Source organism: Dunckerocampus dactyliophorus, chromosome 1, assembly GCF_027744805.1.
Source record: "Dunckerocampus dactyliophorus isolate RoL2022-P2 chromosome 1, RoL_Ddac_1.1, whole genome shotgun sequence".
Classification (NCBI taxonomy): Eukaryota; Metazoa; Chordata; class Actinopteri; order Syngnathiformes; family Syngnathidae; genus Dunckerocampus; species Dunckerocampus dactyliophorus.
Genome location: NC_072819.1, coordinates 28,962,116 through 28,983,801, shown reverse-complemented (window position 1 = coordinate 28,983,801; position 21,686 = coordinate 28,962,116). Strand labels below are relative to the sequence as shown.

Sequence of the window (21,686 nt, the reverse complement as noted above, 5' to 3'; positions counted from 1 at the left end):
TTCAATGACAACGATAAATACAAATACATGTATTACTTTTCATTATTTAAAGTTTTAAGAAATACATTTGGCGAGGGGGCGAAGCTAAAAATTAATCGTCTGCAGTCGTGTTGTGGCGCTCCATGTGAGCTTTAAATTGAATGATCAGCTCAGCTGCATTCACGCGACAAGCAGCTGAGCCACGGGACAATTGTACTCCTTTTTGTTTGTGTCTTAGTTTGCTGTACAACACTACCACAAAGCTGGGAAAGTTTACAAACAGAAACCATTCACTGCTGTCACCCCGACGGCGACTGTTAGTGAGTACATACAGAATTATCTTCATTTATCACATTACAATGTACCGGATCTGAATGTGCATGGAGTGTCTTTCCCGAGGACAACAGTGACTGGGATAGACCTTAAAATCAGGTTAAATTAAAGTACTTATATGGCATGTCACGCTAACCAAGTGATGGTCGTGGGAAAAGGATAACTGATTCTGACCAATCAGGAATCGTTTACGAAAAGACCCGCCTTTCGCGCACGCGTAGTCGTATCATTCGAAACTACTTCCGGACTCAAGTCGAACGGGGACTTGCTTAAGGTCGTTTTTTCCATTCCAAAGACTATACACGCTTCGTGAACCAAAAGCTAACAAGCCCTGCGGATTGTTATACTTCTTTATCTACTTAAATATTTATAATTACAATTTACTAGCATATTCCAACCAAATAATACCTACGTACTTTGAGTAATCTTAATGCATTTAAAACAGTGAGTAAACGTCCCACCTTAACACCCCCATGTCAGCGTTCATACATTTTTTGTGCATTGACGTCAATCGTATACAAGACACTGAACAGGGGTTTTCTTAATGTTCATATGCTTGAGTCTAATATGGACAGATAGCCCAGCACAGCTACGGATTTCCATACCACCTTGACTGCGACAGCTGCAGACCTATCTTTCATCATTGCTGGAACGATACCAACTGCAAATATAACCGCAACGAAGCTACCGGTAACCAAATAATATCCATATTGTGTCGTTATGTTGCTGCTGTTGTTAATCTTAGGAGTCAAAGCTGAAAATGAATATATTAATTAAGATATGTCTTGACAATAATTTTGCACAGTATTTGTGTTGACAGCATGGTGAGGATGGAGTGTCGAGACCCTTGTGGATGCCAGCTTAGATTGTACCTCGTTAAGGCAAGAGGTTTAATAGGCAAGCCTTTGCAGAGGCTCTTTTTCCTTCACTAGTTTAGACTGTGTTGCAATATTTGCACCAAGCGTCTTTATTAAAAAGGGTAATGCAAAGTGAAGAGGACAGGTGCTGGACTGAATTGTTTGCAGCCTCCAGTGTAGCATTGTCTCATGGTGTATTCCCCATGGGAATTAAAGCATGGTGCCCCCCCCCACACAGCAGATCGTCTTTATAGGTGTGCGTGTGTGGTCTATTGTGTTTTAGTAATTGACAACCTAAAGCTAGCCAAACTGTGGTGTCACATGACATAGCATTGAGCGAAGAGTGAGAAATGTGATAATAGAGTGTCTAAACATAAGAAAAACAAGTCTACTTTATCAAATGTGTGTATTTTATTCGTGTTGCAGCCTTGACCTCTGCTTTCAATTGACTTTGGACCAGACAATGTTTTTTCCAACATAATTTTCATTTGGGAAACACTGGTGTTGGACATGCTCAACAATTACATCTTTAGAAAAATTCTAATTGCATTGATGTGTGGAGACACATTTCTCTTAATTCAACAATATATTTATTATTGTGGTTGAAGAATTACGCTGCTTCATACTGACAGGTATGTTGCTGTGTAGTCATTTTGCTTATCTCATTTAGCTAGTGAGAGGGGCAAAAAAACACTGCAACCACAATAATTAATGTATTGTTCACACAGTTGGAATTTTCCACATAGCAAAGACCCTTTGAAAGATGCTTTTGGTTTATCCGAAGTTATGATTGAGTGTCAGACTCTTATGTAATTGTAATTGAAGGAATAATGTTCATATATTTTAGTGCCTCTATCGTGTCACTTTGCCACTGCTATGAAGCCTACACTTCATGACTGAACAGAGATTTCTGTTGTGCTGACAGGTGCCCTGTCATTCTTGTCATCATGCGAACTAGACCAGTAACAAAAAGAGCAGTAATCTCTTAAGACACCTGTCACAACACTTGCTGATGATGTAAACCATCTCAAGTGGAAGACATTTCTGATGACGAATGATATTTCTAAAGTTAATGACAACCTCAAATTATTTTTTTCAGTTGCCTAGAGTGCGGCACAGGCACGAGCCGGCGACCGTCACATCCGGCACCATGATGGAGGGAGGCATGCAGCTGCTGAACCGCGACGGCCACAGCATCTCGCACAACTCCAAGCGCCACTACCACGACTCCTTCGTGTCCATGAACAGGATGCGACAGCGTGGGCTGCTATGTGACATTGTGCTTCACGTCTCTAACAAGGAGATCAAGGCACACAAAGTGGTGCTGGCTTCTTGCAGCCCTTACTTCCACGCCATGTTTACCAGTAAGTCTAGTGCGCACATCATCTATAAACCACCTGCACCTGTCTGTGCTTTGCTGTGTGATTTCATCCCTTGACTCCATGTTAGCAGACCTTGTAGAAGGCATCACGAACATTTACATCCCGTGAATGCCACCTTGCCCTTTTTCAGCGTCATTGTTCTCCACCTCCTCTTCCTGTCTGTGGGCACAGGTGGTCAACGGTAATGTTTTCTCAGATTTCCTCTCTAAATGAGACCATTGTACTGGTAAACTGCCTCCAGACTGTCTGACACCGAGCATCATCTGGTCTAAGCCATTCACTAATGAGCCCATTTGGATAGTCTGTTTATCTTTTCCTCATTAGGTGTTTGCAGACAGTTGCTTCTAATAAAAAATGGAACACTTGAGAATGGATTTTGAGCCCTCTGGAAATTTCTGCTGATAAATGATAATAAGGACCGCAAGGATTTTGGGGCAGGTTCACAATCCCACTGCGGCCCAAACAATATGGAAATTGGGACTGGTTAGTCTGTTTCCTGTCCTTTTTGTGCCCTTGAGCAAGGCCCAAATTGCCCCAAAGGATTCAGCCTCCACATGACCCTGAACGGGATAAGAGGTATAGAAAACTGCATGGTATTTTGGCAATTTTTTCTAATCAACGAAAATTGTCCACAGAAACAAGTTGTCTTTTGTGTATTTTATTATCGAAGCTTCGAGTCACCACTGGACAGAGGGCAGTCTCTCCAAAAGCACCGTCTGTCCAGAAGTGCGAGGAACAAGGACACCAACTGGCATACATCAGTGTAGGAAGATACAGGAGTGAGGAACTTTTTATTTTTTTTCTTCTTGAAGGAGTGAATACTCCTGCTATTCAGAGCTAGCCAGCTATGAGACAGGCCGACCTGAACGCATCCAGCTAGATGAATGAAGCAGTGAGAGGTGAAAAGTTCAAACAAAAATAATTGGATCAAAACAGAGCAAAAGTTCATACAATGGAAACATTGATTTTGCCAATATAATTCCCTTTAGGTCATACATTACTCTGACCTATTTCAGAAACAAAATTACTATTTACAAAGCATTGTTAAAACATCCATACTGCTACACCAGAAGGTTTAAAACAATGCTTCATCAATCACAATTGGAAAATGCTGTTAGCACTATCCATTTCTGTCTGTGTTTGGGAGTGGGCGTGGCATTCAGATCAGGTGAGGGGAAACATTCGAACCACAGCAGGGAGAATACGATGGTGATGGAACCGCACAGCCCAATGAGCAGGACCGCCCACATTGGACATTCCGGTGCGACGCCAGGGGTTCCAAGTCAAAGTTGGAAGATGAAAAGCGGGCTTGTTGGGCAGCAATCGGGTCCGTTAGGTCTTTCGACAAGGAGGTCGCCGGAAAACGGGTGACTAGATGAGCTGGATTGTCAGGAGATGTAGGGAGCTTCCACCACAAATGGGTGTATGCGTGTTGCTTGGCTCTTCTGTCTGTCTATTGATGTGTTCGTCTCTGACCTAAGAAGCAGAGGTTACTACCACGTTTTTCCGGTGTGTGTGTGTGTGTGTGTGTGTGTGTGTGTGTGTGTGTGTGTGTGAGTTAACAATGAAGCTAACAGTGTTCTTTGGTTGTTGTTTCAATGGTGGTCGTCGCAGATGTGGCCGTGGGACGGGTCACTGCACTCCAAGCAGGGGTGTGCCATCTGCGGAGGGAGTAGCTTGCAGTGGGTGGCGTGGAACCAGGTGGCATGTTTAGCAACTTTGACAGCTGTGTGGGTGGTCAGTTGTACCTGGAAGGGGCTCATCCACCGCTGATGTTGCCAATTCTTTCTGCAGGTGTTTTTTACCAGCACTTTGTCGCCAGGCTGGATGTTGTGAAGAAGATGCCTGCTCCGACAGATTGGCTGGAAGAGCGTTAGAAAAAAGAACACAGTGGTCTTTGACTACACCACAAGGGCCCGTGTCGGGTTTGCGTGAAGCAGAGCCGTCAACATAGAACACAAGGTCTGGGTGTTCAAGTAGAACATCAGAAAGAGCAGAGCGATGGGTGCAAACCTCTTGCAGGGCGGCGACACGAGTGTGGCTCACTATCTTTCTGCAGCGACATGAGGGTGGCCGGTTCAAGGTGTTGCAACTCTTCACCGTGATGTCAGGCAGCCCAAGAAGGGTGGTGTGATACTTAGCCACCGCGCATTAGTCATGTGGGACATTGGCTGATCATGCAAGATAGAGGATAATGGGAGCTGAGGAATGATTGCACTATTAACAGCCTGCAGGTCTTGTACAAGGGCTGCACGGTGGCTGAGTGGTTAGCATGTTTGCCACACATTCAGGAGATTGGGAAGACCTAGGTTCGAATCTCTGTGTGGAGTTTGCATGTTCTCCCCGTGCGTGGGTTTTCTCTGGGTTGATGGGTTCCAAAAACATGCATGTTAGGTTAATTGGCGACTGTAAATTGTCCATAGATATGAATGTGAGTGTGTATGATCGTCTATGCAATATGTGCCCTGCGATTGGCTGGCGACCAGTCCAGGGTGTGCCTTGCCTCTCGCCCGAAGTCAGCTGGGATAGGTTCGAGCATACCCCCGCAACCGTAATTAGGACAAGTGGCATGGTATGCCAGTATGACTGATTGCCGACAGTGGAGCCTGCAGGTGAGAACAAGTCTAAAACAGTTGCCATGGCTTGAATAAAAGAGTCCAGAATCATGATCGGTTGCCAGTCTGTCAACTTGTCACAGTCATAAACAAAACAACCCAAACCTTTCCAGTGCAAGGCTTAGCGAGGGAAATGTGTGGGGTAGAATAATCAATCATGAAAATACTTCCATTGTGATGATGTCAACAGCTGCATGTGTGTGATCAAAATGCACGTGACTTTCATTGATGTCGGCAAAAACACTGTGTACAGAACAGTGCAGACGATCCTCAGACATGAAGGTCATGCCCTCAGGTACCAGAGGGGTGACAGCGTTGAGCAACTGGAGACCAAGTGCGCATGAAGTCATGCTCCAGTTGTACACGTACAACGGAGGGGTCGTGGCAAAGGTCAGCATGTATGTCAGGCGTGCACGAGTAATCACAATACCATCAAGGGTACAACTTAAAATCATGCCCAAACTTAGCAGTCAAATCTTTCCCTAACAAATTTACCGGGCAAACAGATGACAAAACAAATTTGTCTTTCAGGTCCGTGGTTGTCCCTTCACAAGTCCAGCTGCAAACAGCTGACTTTGAAAAGGGTTTGCTCACCAAGCCACCATTAGCACACTGTGAGGTACATGAGTGATCACTTTTGGGCAGAAGTACTTCAGAGGCCTTTATAACAGAATTAGTGGCGCCACAATCTACAAGAAATTAACTTCTTTACCATTAATAATAAGAGTTGTGTTGGAATCAAGGTAGGCAGTATTCTGCAACAATGTGTAAGGATTATTGTTGTTGGTGTATGAGTCAGTGTCCTGTCGAGCAAATGTGTCTGTACATCACCAACTGACAAGTGAGGGTCGGCCTGGCATCAGTCGGCAGCATTGGCAGATGAACCGGGTGTCCACTTGTCTTCCCCGCGATGTGAATGTCCAGAATCATGGCCACGCCCACATCCAGAGTAGGCTGCGCAGATGAGGACAGTCGTGAGCCTAATGTCCCTACGTCCTTAGCCTCTCCCACACTGGCGGTCCGGAGTCACATGTTTGGCCCAGCAATGAGAGACACATCGTGCACCCTGAACCTCCTCCAGTAGTGGAGGTCGTGACATGGGTAGAGGACTGGGAATGGCGGTATTTTCAGGCGCAGGATTGGTCTTCAGGGCGGGCGGTCCTTGGGCGGGCGGCAGCGTGGAACCCACTGGTCGTCCAAGGCCCCTGAAAGTCCGGGCGTGGACAACCTCGGATACAGGTCAAATGTCAGTGGTGCGGCATATGGTGGAGAAAAAGGAAACAAAAAAGGGTTAGTGAGAGATAAAGACAGCAAAGCTTTTTCTTCCTGACTTGCAAGTGTGGTGTCTGTGTCTTTCTCATTTTTCTATGTCCCTGCAGCTTGTTCACTTTGTTTCTTACCTTCCTTTTCCCATGTTTTCAAACATTTTTAATGGATTTCCCCTTCTTCAATTTATCTTTTTCTTTCTGTAAACTTTCACACAAAGCCAAATGTCTTTTGTGTATTTTATTATCAAAGCTTCGAGTCACCACTGGACAGAGGGCAGTCTCTCCAAAAGCGCCATCTGTCCAGAAGTGCGAGGAACAAGGACACCAACAGGCATATATTAGTGTAGGAAGATACAGGAGTGAGGAACATTTTATTTTTTTCTTCTGTAAGGAGTAAATACTCCTGTTATTCAAAGCAAGACAGCTATGATCTGAAGCTACCTAGATGAAAGAAGCAGTGAGAGGTGAAAAGTTCACACAAAAATAACTGGATCAAAATAGAGCAAAAGTTCATACAATGGGAATATTGGAGTTGTACATTGTTAACAGCTGGCATTGTGTGCTGTCATGTAGATGAGATGTCAGAGAGTCGCCAGACCCACGTGACGCTACACGATATTGATCCCCAGGCTTTGGAGCAGCTCGTCCAGTACGCCTACACAGCAGAGATTGTGGTCGGGGAGGGTAACGTTCAGGTAAGGTAGATTTCAACGTTCAGGCTCTTTTCTACTTCACCTGTAACTGTACCTTTCCTCAGACGTTGCTTCCGGCGGCAAGCCTGCTGCAGCTCAATGGGGTGCGAGATGCCTGCTGCAAGTTTCTCCTCAGCCAGCTGGACCCCTCCAACTGCCTGGGCATCCGAGGCTTTGCCGACACGCACTCGTGCAGCGATCTTCTCAAGTCGGCACACAAGTACGTCCTGCAGCACTTTGTGGAGGTCTCCAAGACGGAGGAGTTCATGCTACTGCCGCTGAAACAGGTGGGAGCAAGTGCACTAATGCATCACAATGAACAATCTGTTACTTGCCCTAATTCTCTAGACAGAAGACCCCTGTGCAGACAACATAACCATGAGTGTACTATTGTGAATAGACCCGTTTTTCCTCAGATGAGTGCATCAATCAAGTTTCTAATAGTTTTATCATCCTGCTAAGCTGCCATAGACTATTTTGTCTGGCACGTCAACCAAACTTTTGCTTATTCAGCCGCTTTGTCCAGTCAAAACTTTATATACTGCTTCTGACAGGTGTTGGTTTGTGTTTTCAATTAGAATCCTTAAGTGTCACCTGACTGAGTGAGTGTGAGGTGGTGAGCAGCACCTTGATAAAATGAAAGAAAAATGTCAAATCTGATAAGCAAACTTCAGTTATGTCAAAGGCAAAATTATTTGACTTTTAGTTCATACAGTGAGAGACTAAACAGAGTCTGAGGCGAGTAGGGGTAGGGGAGACCCCAACCACATTCTATGAGGGAAGGCTCACTGTGCCACACATTCCTCTGAGGAATAGGAGTCAGGAAGGAGAAATGTATAGCACATACCACATTTTGGAAACATAAACATGATAGAAGCTACATATCGTAAAATCCAGATTGAGTGCACCTGAATATAAGCCGCACCCACCAAATGTAAAGAGAAAATAATTTTGTACATACATGTACGGTGGTCTACTGGTTAGCATGTTGGCCAACACAGTAAAAGCCTGGTGATCGGGAAGACCTGGGTTCGATTCTCCCCTGGGCATTTCTGTGTGGAGTTTGCATGTTCTCCCTGTGTGTGGGGTTTCTCCGGGTACTCCGGTTTCCTCCCACATTCCAAAAACATGCAGGTTAGGTTAATTGGCGACTCTAAATTGTCCATAGGTATGAATGTGAGTGTGAATGGTTGTTTGTCTATATGTGTCCTGCGATTGGCTGGCCCCAAAGTCAGCTGGGATAGGCTCCAGCATGCCCCCGCGACCCAATACAGGAGAAGCTGTATAGAAAATGGATGGATGGACATACATGTATATAGGCCACACTTGTCTATAAGCTACAGGTGTCCACGTTGTAACACGGGATATTTACACAGAAAGACACACTTTACACCTTGCAATTCTGCCTACACTCTGTGTTTCCACTCGTTAGCTTGTTAGACGTGAGATGCATTTTTTTCATCGGAGTTCAACAGCTGCCACGGTCCAAGCAGTCCAAGCAAAAGCTGTAGTAATTGTACACTTGATCAAACTTACTTAAGATTTGTCTGATCAAAACACGATCTCAGCATAAGACTTCAAAACTTATGATATTAGCTTCTATTGTGGAAATTCACCACTTCCTGAGTCTGCACTTTAAGCATCATGGGAACTGTAGTTCTTGTAGCCATAAAGACACAGGGTTCAAAGCATGTGAAAAAAGTATAGTAAAGCTTTAGTCCGGAAATTAGGGTACACACCTCACTAATAATGTGGTAGAACCATGTAATTCCTCCCAGGCAATAAGTGGGGAAAGATAATGATATGCAGTATAAGTATATTATATTGGTACAGTGTGTCACTGTTATAAATGCTGAAAATACTACAACAATTCTGGGTTAAAATTTGAGTATTTTAATGAGATCCCACCTTCCAAATTTAGCACACAAAAGTAAATAAGCAGCTGTTGTGCACGGTCTGCCTCCAAAAGCCAGCCCCGATAGCATTAAAGAGGTTTATGAGTATGATGCAAAGCTTTACTCTCTCATGGTTCAATGGGTGTGTCCCTACAGTTCATGAAAACAATGGAGGTTAAGCTGCTGCATAATGGCATATTAAAAATAGACATTAGCTTTTTACAAGCCATTCTCTCTGCAGCTACTGTACGTCCATCCCAAATCCGCACCGGACCTGGATAGATTTATATGCCACTGGTGTGTGTGTCCTATTTGTCTTTCTTGGAGTAGCTTTACTGTGTAACCCATGCATGACACTATGAAACCAATAAGGGATGAATACATCTTCATCACTGTAGGTGTAATGTTAAGAAGCCATATAAAAGTAAAAGTGCATGTTTTTTTTAATCCTCATCCTCCAGGCCTGACCAATAGAATGGATTAGATTATAGGCTGCTAACTGCTGCCCTCATCTGACCAGGCAGCAGCTGTCTGAAGCTTCAGCTCCATCTGGGAACAGTGCCAGCCAGCCACCCAGACTGCAGCACTCCATGTACCACTGACCTTGGATGTACTGTATATACACTGCTCAAAAAAATTAGAGGAACACTTTGAAAACACATCAGATCTAAACTGGGGGAAAAATGATCTTGAATATCTTTCCTGATAATAAGTGGGTGATGTATTAGTAACAAAATGATGCCACATAATTTGATAGCAATGAAAATGATCACCCTATAGAGGGGGGAAATCAAAGACACCCCAAAAATGAAAGTGTGCAGCACACAGGTCCGTTTAGCTAAAATGTCATTGTAGCAACTCAAAATGATTCTCAGTAGTTTATGTGGCCCCACGTGCTTGTACGCATGCCTGACAACGTCGGGGCATGCTCCTAATGAGACTACGGATGGTGTCCTGGGGGATCTCCTCCCAGATCTGGACCAGGGCATCACTGCGGTACCTGGACGCATGGAGGAGATTCCAGGAGACAGGTAGTTACTGCAGGAGAGCTGGACAGGGCCATAGAAGGTCCTTCAATCCTCAGCAGGATTGATATCTGCTCCTTTGTGCAAGGAGGAACAGGATGAGCACTGCCAGAGCCCTACAAAATGACCTCCAGCAGGCCACTGGTGTGAATGTTTCTGACCAAACAATCAGAAACAGGTTCTATGAGGGTGGCCTGAGGGCCCGACGTCCTGTAGTGGGTCCTGTGGTCACTGCCCAGCACCGTAGAGCTCGATTGGCATTTGCCATAGACTACCAGAATTGGCAACTACACCACTGGTGCCCTGTGCTCTTCACTGATGAGAGCAACTTCAACCTGAGCACATGCGACAGACGTGAAAGGGTCTGGAGATGCCGTGGAGAACGTTATGCTGCCTGCAACATCATTCAGCATGACCGGTTTGGTGGTGGGTCAGTGATGGTCTTGGGAGGCATATCCCTGGAAGGACGCACAGACCTCTACAGGTTAGATAACGGCACCCTGACTGCTATTAGGTATCGGGATAAAATCCTTGGACCCATTGTCAAAACCTACGCTGGTACAATGGGACCCGGGTTCCTCCTGGTCCACGACAATGCCCGACCTCATGTGGCTAGTGTATGCAGGTAGTTCCTGGAGGATGAAGGAATTGATACCATTGACTGGCCCCCGCGTTCACCTGACCTAAACCCAATAGAACACCTCTGGGACATTATGTTTAGGTCCATCTGGCACCGCCAGTTGCTACAATGACATTTTGGCGAAATGAACCAGTCAGCTGCATCATTTTTTCACTTTCATTTTTGGGGTGTCTTTGATTTCCCCCCTCTATAGGGTGATCATTTTCATTTCTATCAAATTATGTGGCATCATTTTGTTACTAATACATCACCCACTTATTGTCAGGAAAGATATTCAAGATCATTTTTCCCCCAGTTTAGATCTGATGTGTTTTCGAAGTGTTCCTCTAATTTTTTTGAGCAGTATATTTTAGCACAGCTTCACACTTAGCAACCCTTACATCAATGGCCTCCAACATTTTTTCTTGTGAGAGCTACTTTTACAAAATGAAAATGGCCGAGAGCTGCTAATTTTTGTGACATTTATTTTCATAGCTTATTTTAACTCAAACAAACTGAATATGCTTGTTTTACCAGAACATTAACAAAATGTTGGTATCCACAACTCACATTATGTATTTCAGAATGCATTTCTTTCTAGAGTTCTCATATTTTTAACTGAAAATCTGAATGAAAAGCAGGCTTGCGGGCGCTTCATGTGGTCGTAGGGACCTGGTGCCCATAGGCACCGAGTTGGTGACCCCTGCCTTAAGTTAACACGCAAGTCATTACATGTGAATACTCAATGTCATGTTCCTGGTGGTGCCAGGAAGGGTATTGTGGCATTCATGTGTACTGCTGGAGTGTTGAAATGGCATACACTGAACTAATTACTGTTCAACAAGCAGTCTGGGTAACAAATTAAGAAGAGGGGAGAAATTCAGTGTGGAAGTGGTTGGTTTTTGGCTTATTTGTCATTCTTTCCCACTCCAATTTAAACCTTTTCTTATGTTTCGAATACAGTAAATTGGAGGCTAACTAGTTAGCTCACTAGCTTGCTAATGGTTAAAGCCATGGCCCTCTATTATGTCCCTGCAGTGATCCTGTAGCCTGAGCATTACTTGAGTAATGTGGCGTAAACAAAGAATAATAGGAGTGTAAAGGTGTCTACAGGGGTGTTATTTCATGTCAACAGGGTTCTGATAATGGTAAAGATTGTATTTAGAAAGTCATTAACAGGTTTTCTGTGCTCTATGAAAATGTTCCATTTATTAATATTGAATCCTACTTTTTTTGAAGTTGCTTATGGAACCAATTAACCACCATAAACGAGGGATGGTTGTTGTCAAATGATGAAAGCTCCTTTTGCGCATGTTTGCAGGGGTTTTTTTGCCATAAAGGAGGTCATTTTGTCAGCTATCCTAAAATGGAAAAATGGGACATGGGCCAAAGAGGATTATATTGTGTATCCGCTGCAGCAGGGATATACAACAGCATGGTGTGATTGTGGTGGGAGGTGCACTATGAGCCATTTTGCAGAGTTTCTTGGAAAGCACTTTTTATTTATTGTCATGAAAGGGTGCATACATTTGTCTGATAGTTGCATGCATTTATTTTATACCTCCGGAATTTAATTTGGACACACTCCACTGGCCACAACATTAGGTACACGTGCACACCATTTAAAGTAGCGCAGAGCAGTTTTACGCCACTGCAAACTACAACCACAAAAATAAACGTTAAATTAACGCTTTTCTGACAGTGTGAGTCAGAGTGGACATTTTGTCTTTGTTAAAGCAGAATGTAGGACACAGCTCTTGTATTGGATCTCATTTTATTGCTCATGTATGCCACATGTTGTGTATCATCTGTCAGCAGGAATACACAAAAACGTCCTTGCCAAATTTCCCATGACAAACTCAACAATGTGCTTTTCTCCCATTATTTTTTCATCATTTTGATTTGTCTTTCCAGGTTCTGGATCTGATCTCCAGTGACAACTTGAACGTTCCATCTGAAGAGGAAGTGTACCGGGCCGTGCTAAGCTGGGTTAAACATGACATAGATGGGCGCCGGCCACATGTACCATGGGTAGGAGTTATTATAAGCTCACCTGAGATGATTTGTTAGACTGCATTCATCCAGTTCTACTCACCCAAATGATGCTGTCGTCATAAGTTGATGAAGTGCGTGCGGCTGCCGCTGCTGAGGCGAGACTTCCTCATGAGTAACGTGGATACGGAGCTGCTGGTGCGTCATCACTCCGAGTGCAAGGACCTGCTGATCGAAGCACTCAAGTATCACCTGATGCCCGAGCAGCGAGGCGTGCTCAGTAACAGCAGGACACGGCCACGGCGCTGTGAGGGTGCCAGCCCCGTACTCTTCGCTGTCGGTCAGAGATACACTCAAAGCAGCACATCAGTTTAAAATGATGGACAAAATGTTTAGTATTTGGATGTTGTGTGTGTATGTGTGTTTCTGCTTGCGTGTGTGTGTATCTCCCTCCAGGTGGTGGCAGCCTTTTTGCCATTCATGGAGACTGTGAGGCATATGACACCAGGACGGATCGCTGGCATATGGTGGCCTCCATGTCCACTCGGCGGGCCCGGGTTGGTGTGGCAGCCATTGGGAACAGACTTTATGCTGTCGGAGGGTGAGTTTCAACAGTAATTAACATTTGCTATTACAAGTGATGAGCACTTACCGTACACATTAAACAAGTTGAGCATGCGTTTGTTTTACATTGAAAATGATCTGTCATAATCATTATGGAAATATATTTACCCCAATCCCATTCAAATTGTTTTTTTTCTCTTCAGTACAGTTGTTTCATTGCATTTCATTTACACATTATCCTAACTCACTGTTCGCTTGTTTAAATCTCCACAGGTATGATGGTACCTCAGACCTGGCAACTGTGGAGTCATATGACCCCATCACTAACTCCTGGCAACTGGAGGTTTCCATGGGAACACGGAGGAGCTGTTTGGGCGTGGCGGTGTTGCATGGACTGCTGTATGCTGCTGGGGGATATGATGGCGCTTCCTGCCTCAATAGGTACACACACAAACATAAGCATTTTTAGCATTTTTAGCTGTTTTTTTATGGCGTTTTCTGTACAGTACCTCTTTTTCTCTCTTTCTGCAGTGCAGAGCGTTTTGACCCTCTGACCAGCACGTGGACATCTATTGCTGCCATGAGCACCCGCAGGAGATATGTTCGGGTTGCAACTCTAGGTAGGAACTTAGCAGCGACATGTTTTTCTGAATGATCCATTCCACCTTGAGAAATATTTGACCCATCTTTTCCCCTTCAGATGGCAACCTGTATGCAGTGGGCGGTTACGACAGCTCCTCACATCTTGCAACGGTGGAGAAATACGATCCTCAGGTACATTTCATACTATTTGCTATGATAAGGCAAATCCTTGCAGGACTATTAATGTACCCACTGGATTTGTGCAGAGCAACACGTGGACACCTATTGCCAACATGCTGAGTCGACGTAGCAGTGCTGGAGTAGCTGTACTGGACGGCATGCTGTATGTGGCGGGAGGGAATGACGGCACCAGCTGCCTTAACTCCGTGGAAAGGTTCAACCCCAAGACCAACACTTGGGAAGGAGTGGCTGCCATGAACATACGCAGGTTTGTCCGGCACAAATCACAGAACACATGACAAATGGATAAGCGCATGGCAAAACACATTTGACAAACAGCCTCTGTTATCACATACAAAATAGCAGCGGCAGGCGGTGCATTTGGTACCTGGACCTTCAGTGGGGACTTGACCCGCCAGAATTTTTTTCGGCAATGATAATAAAAAAACGCCATGACGGGGTCTCAAACCACAGTCACCCCATTATGCGCCGGCGATATTCCCATTTGTGCATGCTGGTAGATACAATGAACACAGTAAGTGTCTACCAGATTGGCGTGACACCAACACTTTATTGCTAATAATATCATATGTATCTAATATACTGTACATATACTGTACAATGGTGTGAAAAAGTGTTTGCCCCCATCCTGTCACTTAAATGTTTTATCATCAAATAAATGTAAATATTAGTAAATAACAACACAACTGAACACAAACTGCAGTTTTTAAATGAAACTTTTTCTTATTGAGAAAAAAAATCCAAACCTACATGGCCCTGTTTGAAAAGCGGCATCAATTTCATTTCTTCGCATGTGTTCTATGATGGAGGCTTGTCACTACCGCGTTGTCACTGCGACTGTGAATTACACTGCACAATCCGTCCCGGAAACGCAATCGGCTCTAAGCTTGCACAAGGACTATGTCATTTAGCCTTTAGCATATTTTTACGACAGCGCTTCTGCGACGTCACATGGTGTGGTAGTTATTATTTTTTCAATGTATGAGAATAAATGGTCAATAACCATACTTCATATATATAACATATTGGGTTGTTTTATTAGTGATTATTATTCAAAGAGTTCGTGAGCATTCTATCGTTTTATGACCTCTACCAAGACGCAGCTACGTAAAAAGTTACGCAATGCACGTAGCGCAGATGTAAATGTAACTTCTGCGACGTCACATGCCATGATATTTATTGTTTTTCGATTTATGGACATAAACGGCCAATAACCATACTTAATTTTGGTAATGTATTGGGGGTTCTTTTTCTTAGTGACGCTTATTAAAAAACATTGCCAGCATGTCTTCATTCACCAACCGTGACCTCACGCAGCACATGCGCAGATGCGCCACAGGTGTATATGTCATAGCTGGTTATAGCTGGTAAATAACAGTATGCATTGCAACAAGAATCAAAGGAATCAAATATATATATATATATATATATTTACATATACTGTATATTACAAAAGAGACATAGCAAACAGAGGAAAAAGCAAATATACATTGATAAATATAAATACAGATGCAATAAACGATGCGGTTTTATATATCCCAGTTTTTGTACGATTGATGCACTCTTGCAATACGCGCAATATCCGGTTAAGTAAAACAAATATAAATAAACAGAATAAAATACCTAAAATGCAGTTATATTTGATTGTAAACAACCAAAGCAGAGTACAATGATGGATTAATGTAGACTCTACATTAATCCTCGACATTGTAGTGGATTCAGCTAGAGGTTTTTTTCTAACCGGAGAAATACCATCCATCCAAACGTATCTTCCTAGAAAATGCTTTTGTTTGTATTTTTTCAGTGGCGAAAAAAACTTAATATGAAACTAGGAAAAGAGGGCTTATAAATTATCCACTTGCACCATGGATATGATATAAGGAAAAAAAAGACAGATTATGTTATAATTTTGCAAATGTTAAAAACGTTTTTGGGTTTGTGTGTGTGTGTGTGTGGGGGGGGGGGGGGGGGGGGGGTGACGGATAGCAATGGACATGAACATGTGACTGCCGAAAAATAGGCCGACCGGATGTAGACGCGTTCTGCACATGCTAGAACCGATTGCATTACGGGGACATGTTGCACAGTGACAGTGCGTAACGCGTAACACAATACGTACGCAATACGTATCGGAAACGCAATCGGTTCGCATGTGCAGAACGCATCTACATCTGGTCGGCCTATTTTTCGGCAGTCACATGTTAGGCATGTGTAATCTACGCCATCCATCGATCTATTAGAGCGAGATAGGCCTTTTGTGTGCACAGAAAAAGTTTTAGATCTTTGACTTGAGCTCATGAAAAGTGGGAGCAAAATCAAGTGTTGTTTATCTTGTGACTACTTTTGACTCTTGTAGTGTCATTCTGTCAAAAGAACAAAATGCTATTTTACTTGCATTCAAAATCTGTTGGCAGATTTTATGCTTGTTTTAAATAATATTCTTTATCTCAAATTTTAGTGCATATTACTTAAGATAAGCAATTTCAGAAAAAAATATCTTACTAGTCAAAAATAAGTACTGTATTTTACATCTTGATTTCGGATATTAAATATTGCTTAGATGTCTCTTTTTGCAGCACAAGGCTAAGCCACTATTGACTGTCGATAGAAATGCATAGAAATGAGCCCATAAATCCCCTAAATCCATAAATCTTTGTCATCACTAAAAGACCCACTGGATTTATATTTTTATAAATGTGGTGATTCATGCAGTTGCAAGTGCAAATACTCTTAGACAAGCAAAGATACAAAATAAGCATGGAAAAATGCCTTTTTTTTCCAAGGTTCAGCCTTGTTGATGCGTCAGCTAAATCACTCAACCCCCCCAGACGCACTCAGACACCCACTTGCTTTTGTGTGAGTCAGAATGTTGTGGGAGCAAGTGGAGAGCCATGAATAAACCATTGCGTGGAGCGCTTTTATTATCCAGTCGCTGTGAGGCTCAATTTGCAGTGTTGGAAACCTGTGCTGATCTCTGATCTGTCTCTTGATGCTAACGTGGGGGGTGGGGGCTGGGGTGGGTGAACTTACTTTATGCATCAAGTGCTATAATGAGGTGTGGCTGAGTTTGACCCATTTTAAAATGTCTGATAGTTCTTCTGGGTTTTTTTCATGCTGGTTCCCCCCCACACATTTGTGTCCCCTTCTCAGGAGTACACACGACTTGGTGGCTATGGATGGCTGGTTGTACGCCGTGGGAGGTAACGACGGCAGCTCCAGCCTCAACTCCATCGAGAAGTACAGCCCCCGCAGCAACAAGTGGGTAGCAGCCTCCTGCATGTTCACCCGGCGCAGCAGCGTGGGGGTGGCCGTGTTGGAGCTCCTCAATTTCCCGCCACCATCCTCTCCTACCCTGTCGGTGTCCTCCACTAGCCTTTGACACGGGGTCATCGCTTGGCTGACCTCAGCCTCTACTACTACGGCCCAGACCGGCTCTGGGAAGAGACGTAACTGCTCGGTTTGAGGAGATGGAGGAGGAAGAGTAGAGGTGTGAATGAGGCTCCTAGCTTGGACGAACATACATTTCCTAACATCAGAATAACACTTTAAAAGAAGGTTGGACAACAAAAATTGTACCTGCTTATCCTGTTGAAGGTCAAATGTGAGCTGGAGCTTACCCCAACTGATTTAGGGCAAGTGATGGTGTGCAACCTGGACTGGTCACCACTCAATCAGAGAACACACACAGACAAACAACCACACTCATATTCACACAATTTAGAGGCTTAAACCCTTGAGGCTCCTTAAATATGAAGTTACACTTCATAAGCTTCGGTGCCAAAACAGTCCCTCTCATAATAAAAATAAAACAAAACAAAATAAAAATGTAATATATGAGTTATTTATTTTTATTCTTACCACATGAAATTGTGTCACAATTTCAGACCCATCCAGAGATATGTTGAATTTTTTTTATTTATTATTTTGTATTGTATTTGTAAAATGTGTTTTATTTTCTTAAGCACCCCTGATTTTTTTTTCAATAGGAAAACCTAAAATATGCAATATTTTCCAAAAACAAGCAAGTCGGAATATTTGGGATAAAGTCAATACACCCTTGTTAATATCAATAGTTATGCGAGTTCATTATTACAATTATTTTTAAAATGTGCTTTGGATTTGACAAAAATTTGTCCAGAAGGTAAATATATATACAGTATATACAAATAGTATATATTCTATATATATTTGTATATATAGTACGTATTCTGTACACTTATATAATTTTAAAGGTCAAATGAGCAGAATGTACACATTTGGTGCCCCAAGGTATCTCGGTGTTAACCCTAACATGCATGTTTTTGGACTGTGCATGCAAACATGAGGACCTTGACAGAACCCATGCAAGCACACAATAGACAGAAAAAAGGTACATTTGAAATGTTTTCACTGTCTGTTCAACTGTCCAGTTGCCCCATTCACATGCAAGCCTTCTCAAGAGTACAAACATATTCTGACCAACCTCACTTCATTTCCCATCACTGTCAAACCACGGTGGACCCTTCTATCGTGCACACCTTACTTTGGTTTCATGTTCTGGTGTCTGCAGTCTCACAAGAGACTTTTAATGAAACATGCATTTAGAATGTAGCGCTTTGGATGGTTGATTATCACAGTGCATGTTTACTCCATGGCATTGACTCCCAAACAGGAGGTTAAAATGTGGTAGTGCTGCTAATGCCACACTAGGTGGCAGTAATAATGCAAATGTTATTAAACCCCTCTCCCACGGCATGGACACTGACACGAGAGCAGCCCAGCCAGGACGTCATGGTTTTTCTGTGTTTTTTTTTTTTTTTTTACGTTAAACAAGGGAGACTCATGGAGAATTTTAATGTGTATATATAAAGATGTGTAAATGCTAATATATTTAATTTGAAAAAGTTCAGAGAAAGACGCCTATTTAAGAGTGTTGTAATATATTTATGTGTGACATATGCATATTGTCATTGGACATTTTGCGAAGAGACTTTGTGCAAGACAGGTAGTATGTTTGTGTTTGGAGGTTATCTTAGATCGGTATTATTTATGTGTCATTTGCTTCTATTAGGGATGGGTATTTGGAAAATTAGCAAGGATTTAATTGATTAATTGTCTCAGAATTGTCTGAACTCCTGTTTCCATGCCAGCATTTGAGCTCAATTTCCGAAAGTTTTAGTTGATTACTATGCCTGTCCCTGGAGTCCTATGTTTGACCATATGTATGGTTATTATGTGACACGCCATACTTCATGTCTTGTTTTTAATGCCACTTTATGTTGTTCACACAAGGACACAAATGACCTCTGCATACAATATAAGGAAAACAGCATGCAAAAATGAACGGCAGCATTCCTACTGAGATATCTTCATTCTATTTTACATTCCTTTAAGCTGACTCCTTTTTAATAGTGCAAAATATGTCTGCTTTAACCCTAACATTTCATATTTCTCTTGAACGCACATCATCTAGAAGGTAGTTGAAAAGTCAGTAAAAAGGGCCTCACATGGACAACTACAAACTACCACGAGACATGGCCTGTTTTGTTGATTTCACCTCCTACCTTCCTACCTAGTGGACCCAGTGGGATAAACCTAGTCAAGTCTTATGGAGATGCTGTTAGTCTTTAAATCCATCAGAGATGGACAAAGAGCCACAAGGTGTAAATACAGCTAAATCAATCCGTGTTGTGCAATGTCAACAGTGACTGTAGCTCCTTTTTAGTTTGTGCCTCATTATGTATTGAATGTTTATGTTCAAACTTTAAAATACGAATTTTGCACAATTGTGGATGGAGCAATAAACTTGAAAAAAAATGAAATAAAGTTGTTCCAAATGTGATACACAAACACACACTTGATTCTGGTGTTGCTAGGCTTGACTGTACAACATTGCTTGGTAGCTTCCCAACGTGCTCCTCTTTCAGGCTGTGATCTAAGCAGACAGCTGAACACTCTCACTTTACCCTCCCTGACCTTGCTCATACTGGCTTCACAACTGTGGCTAACCACTGCACACATTAATTTAAACCTGGAGAGTCCAAATCAGCCACAAACATAAACACTGGCACAGAGTACAATGTACAGTTACCCACTGGTTTCATGGTGGTGCCGTCTGATGTTATTTTGAGGGCAGGGTATATAAACACGCATGCATGCGTTGGTGTGTGTGATGGAACAAAAATTTGTGGTTGCTGATAGCTTTGAATAGAGAATTAGCGTCAAATGATTGCATGTGGGAAGAGACAAATACATGAAGCAAAGTATGACACAAAATAGGAAATAACACTTTGTTGTATGCCATATGCATTCTAAAGTATTTTACAAGCAACTGTCATCTTCATGTGTAAACATGTTTATTAGGGGACAGGTATACAGGGACAAAGGTGCTGGGACAACTGATCGTTACCGAACCAGAGTGAGAGCCATTATTCACAAATGGCGAAAACATAAAACGGTGGTGAACCTTCCCAGGAGTGGCCGGCCAACCAAAATGACCCCAAGAGTGCAGCGACAGCTCATCCAAGAGGTCACAAAAGACCCCACAACAAAATCCAAAAATCTGCAGGCTTCACTTGCATCACTTTATGTGAGTGTTCATGACTCCATCATGAGAAAAACACTGGACAAAAACGGCCTGCATGGCAGAGTTCCAAGATGCAAACCACTGCTGAACAAAAACAACATTGAGCCTCATCTCAATTTTGCCAGAAAGCATCTTGATGATCCCCAAGATCTTTGGGAAAATACTCAGTGGTCTGACAAGACAAAAGTTGAACTTTTTGGAAGGTGTTTCCCATTACATCTGGCATAAAGTATTTCAGAAAAAGAACATCATACCAACAGTAAAATATGGTGGTGGTAGTCTGACGGTCTAGGACTGTTTTGCTGCCTCAGGACCTGGAAGACTTGCTGTGATAAATGGAACCAGGAAGTCTGCTGTCTACCAAAAAATCCTGAAGGAGAATCTGTTTGTGACCCTGAGCTGGAACGAACTTGGGTTCTGCAGCAGGCCAATGATCAAAAATACACCAGCGAGTCCACCTCTGAATGGCTGAAGAAAAGCTAAATAAAGACTTTGGAATGGCCTAGTCAAAGTCCTGACCTGAATCCTATTGAGATGTTATAGTATGACCTTAATAAGGCGCTTCATGCTCGAAAACCCTCCACTATGGCTGAATTACAACAATTCCTCCAAAATTCGTCCACAGCGCTGTAAGAGGCACATTACAAGTTATCACAAACGCTTGATTGCAGTTGTTGGGTGGCCCAACCAGTTATTAGGTTTAAGGGCCAATCACTTTTACACACACGGCCATGTAGATTTGGATTTTTTGTTCTCCCTTAATTTTAAGAAGTTTAATTTAGAAACTGCATTTAAGTGTGAAAAACATGAAAAAAAAAAGACATCAGGAAGGGGGCAAAAACTTTTTACACCACTGTATTTATGCCTATTTATTTAGCTGTCTATAAAGTTACAGTATTACAGACTTTTGTAAGCAGGGACGCCACCAGGAACCCCACCATATCAACATGTTTCTATTTTTTGAGGCCCTGTCAGTCAGCGGGCCTTCGAATTGTCCTAACCCCTCCCATTATACGCCGCCCCTGGCTGTAAGGCTTGTGGTGTGTTTACAGCTCAAATAATTGTTTAAAGCAGACACACATTGTATAATATCCCTGCAGTCAAGTAACAGTTACTG

At 42.9% G+C, this 21,686-nt stretch overlaps 1 protein-coding gene across 5 annotated transcripts; it reads left to right on the top strand.

Annotated features, from left to right (window-relative positions):
- On the top strand, positions 1-19,852 carry klhl17 (kelch-like family member 17). 5 transcript variants are annotated; one of them, XM_054780195.1, is made up of 12 exons: positions 1-299; positions 2,269-2,533; positions 7,008-7,129; positions 7,192-7,413; positions 12,580-12,696; positions 12,784-12,997; positions 13,114-13,258; positions 13,495-13,662; positions 13,753-13,841; positions 13,922-13,995; positions 14,070-14,251; positions 17,155-19,852. In XM_054780195.1, exons 1-12 carry the CDS (start codon positions 141-143, stop codon positions 17,381-17,383), a joined length of 1,986 nt encoding a protein of 661 aa, XP_054636170.1. In that variant the 5' UTR covers positions 1-140; the 3' UTR covers positions 17,384-19,852. The 5 variants fall into 5 exon arrangements, with proteins under 5 accessions (XP_054636170.1, XP_054636179.1, XP_054636205.1 ...); XM_054780204.1 differs by lacking the exon at positions 1-299 and adding an exon at positions 534-1,002; XM_054780230.1 differs by lacking the exon at positions 1-299 and adding an exon at positions 3,222-3,330 and having other exon boundaries at positions 2,401-2,533.
- Positions 19,853-21,686: the final 1,834 nt, after the last annotated feature.